The sequence below is a fragment of the Anarrhichthys ocellatus genome, unplaced genomic scaffold, assembly GCF_004355925.1.
Source record: "Anarrhichthys ocellatus isolate YVR2014 unplaced genomic scaffold, GSC_Weel_1.0 scaffold16, whole genome shotgun sequence".
In the NCBI taxonomy this organism is placed as follows: Eukaryota; Metazoa; Chordata; class Actinopteri; order Perciformes; family Anarhichadidae; genus Anarrhichthys; species Anarrhichthys ocellatus.
The window spans coordinates 3,638,626-3,641,102 of NW_022280046.1; the positions used below are offsets into that span (position 1 = coordinate 3,638,626).

At 44.0% G+C, this 2,477-nt stretch overlaps 1 protein-coding gene across 3 annotated transcripts in view; it reads right to left on the reverse strand.

Annotated features, from left to right (window-relative positions):
- palm2akap2 (PALM2 and AKAP2 fusion) overlaps positions 1–2,477 on the reverse strand; it is a 72,271-nt gene that overhangs the window by 34,633 nt on the left and 35,161 nt on the right. For all 3 annotated transcript variants that reach the window (XM_031855400.1, XM_031855399.1, XM_031855398.1), the window contains exons 6-7: positions 2,188–2,209; positions 1,194–1,304 (exon numbers count right to left, since the gene is read on the reverse strand). In XM_031855400.1, coding sequence (XP_031711260.1) covers positions 1,194–1,304; positions 2,188–2,209 — 133 coding nt within the window. The remainder of the gene's footprint in view (positions 1–1,193; positions 1,305–2,187; positions 2,210–2,477) is intronic.

A 2,477-nucleotide genomic window follows, 5' to 3' on the forward strand; every position in this document is an offset into this window, starting at 1 on the left:
GGGGGGGGGGGGGTTGGGAGGAAAAAGTGGAGGGAGTGAAGCGTGAGGACGGGGACACAGTGTTCTCTGATAAACTCATATCTGCAACTGCAATATCAGTTTATTATATGTGTAATTAGTACAACACAAAATGTTGTTTATCCTTTTCGTAATGCAAACTACAGATGCAGGCGAGTGAACACAAAATAAAAATACCTAACTTTCCCTCACTGTAAGTTTACTGTAGATGGGACTATAGTCAACTACAGGTATTTTGTGCGATTAAGTCACCAATAAATATCTAGCTAGTTATATTAGGGACAGCTACTGTATAGCAATCGCCTTCCTTAAAGACTGCCAATAAAATATTTCACCTTTAGTCCTCACACGGTCACTCTCGAAAAAAGGGGACTTCATAAAAACATTTGCTTCAGCAGTAATTCAGTTGTTGTTATATATTAAAAGGTTTGATTCTGTTCTTACACTTGTCTTTTGATGTAGAAGCTTTATCTTAATGCAGATAAGTCGTAAGCACAATGTCATCACGCTGCCCCGAAAGCTGAGCTTTTATTTTGTAGAGCTATTCCCCAACGCAAAGTCAGCACCACTGAATACAATGAAACAACCATGGAAGATAATGAACAGAAATGAACAGATTTCCATTTACAATCAAAACTGTATTGTATTGTTTTTTTCCCCCTTTAAACCTACTAGGATCAAAACTAAAGCTAATAATGATTAATCTAGTGCGTTAATACAGCAAAGTAGTAGTACTACAGTAAAACTAATGATAAGTCTAACACTAAAAAAATATAGTAATACTATTATGGAGAATAAAAGTAATGCAAATCAATGAATGTATTTGATTCTACTGTCTGAATTGTAGTCAAAAGTTACAAAAATTACATCAACATGGAGACCTAGTGCCTGATGTCCATGTGCTTTTCAGTATAAAGTATGTGGATACACACTGATTAAGTGTGTGTCGTTATGAGTTCATGACTGTGTTGGCTGCATATCTTTTACGTTCAAAAGTCCATATGAGATTTGACGCACTTTGTGGGAACATGCGAGTATCCACGCCTGTCCACCCCTCCATGTGCGTGTGAGTTTGTCCTGGTTATAATCCAACTTGGCTGCGGCCCAAAATCTTCCAGTCCTCCCTCCCTCACTCCCTCCCTCCCTCTCTTTTCTCCTCCCTCCCTCTGTCTTACCAGGTCTTGGTATGGCAGGTGGGCCGGTCCTGGGCTGCGTGGCCAGGACGACGTGGTCGGGATCGGGGTCCATGCAGTCCGAGAGCGGGGCGGACATGCAGCCGGTGGCATCTAGTGAGCAGGAGCAAAGGGGGGGAAATGACACATGATCAGGGGGGACGTTAGAGACCGTGAGCCACAAACACACACGTACACACACACCTCAGTGTTGTGCAACCACACCCTGACACGAATACACACTCACACACACATACAGCGCAGCCCCCCATCGGGGAAACTAACCACACCCCTGAGAGACCCTACCCGTCCCTATTCCACACACACACACACCTACACACCTACTCACACACACACACACACACACCCACACACACACACACACACACACAACATCTAACTCTCCTCATCTCTCTGTTTCTGTGTCCACGGCAACTCCAGCACCCCTAAGGTTCAGTGCTTATGCAGCAGAAGCGTGTGTGTGTGTTTGTGTGTGTACGTGTGTGTGTGTGTGTGATTGCAGGGACAAAGCTTTAGGGGCTTTACAGGGCTTGTTGGTGAATAGGAGGGATAAAGCCAGCGACTGCAGGCTGCAGAGTCATGGCCTTGTGTGTGTGTGTGAGCTTCAATAGACTCGCTGAGCCGCGCTCTGTGTGTGTATGTGTGTGCCCTTTTTCGGTGCATGTGTGTGTGTTTGTGTGCAGCTGTATATATTTCTATGGGAGAGTCCCTCAGTGTGTGTTTGGTGGTTCAGGAGCATGCTCTGGCCTGCATCCCTCCTGCCTCAGCGAGACTATTATTCCCCCCCCACACATAGACACTAACACACACACACACACACACACACATACACACACACACACGCACACACACACAGAAATAGAAAGAGAGGGACCCCACTGCTAAGAAACAACAATAACTCAGAGGAGGACATCATCCCAAAGAGGTGTGTTTGTGCATTTTCATTGTGTGTGTTTTGTGTATGTATGTGTCATACCTCCATCATGGCTCATCAGACTCTGAAAGACAGACAGGAAGAAAATCCACATGAGCCATCGCAGGGGGATATTTTCTTTTGTATAGTTTATGAAAAATAATCATGATTCAAGGCTTCATATAACAAAAACTATTATTTATAAACCTTTAGATAAAAATGCTAGATTAGATACAGTATCCACTTTAACAACAACCAGATGTTTAAAAAGCAAATGATAATGATACCACTCCTTTAGTGCTACCACCCCCCCCCCCCCCCCCCTTCAACATTTGCATCAGGTTGACGATCAA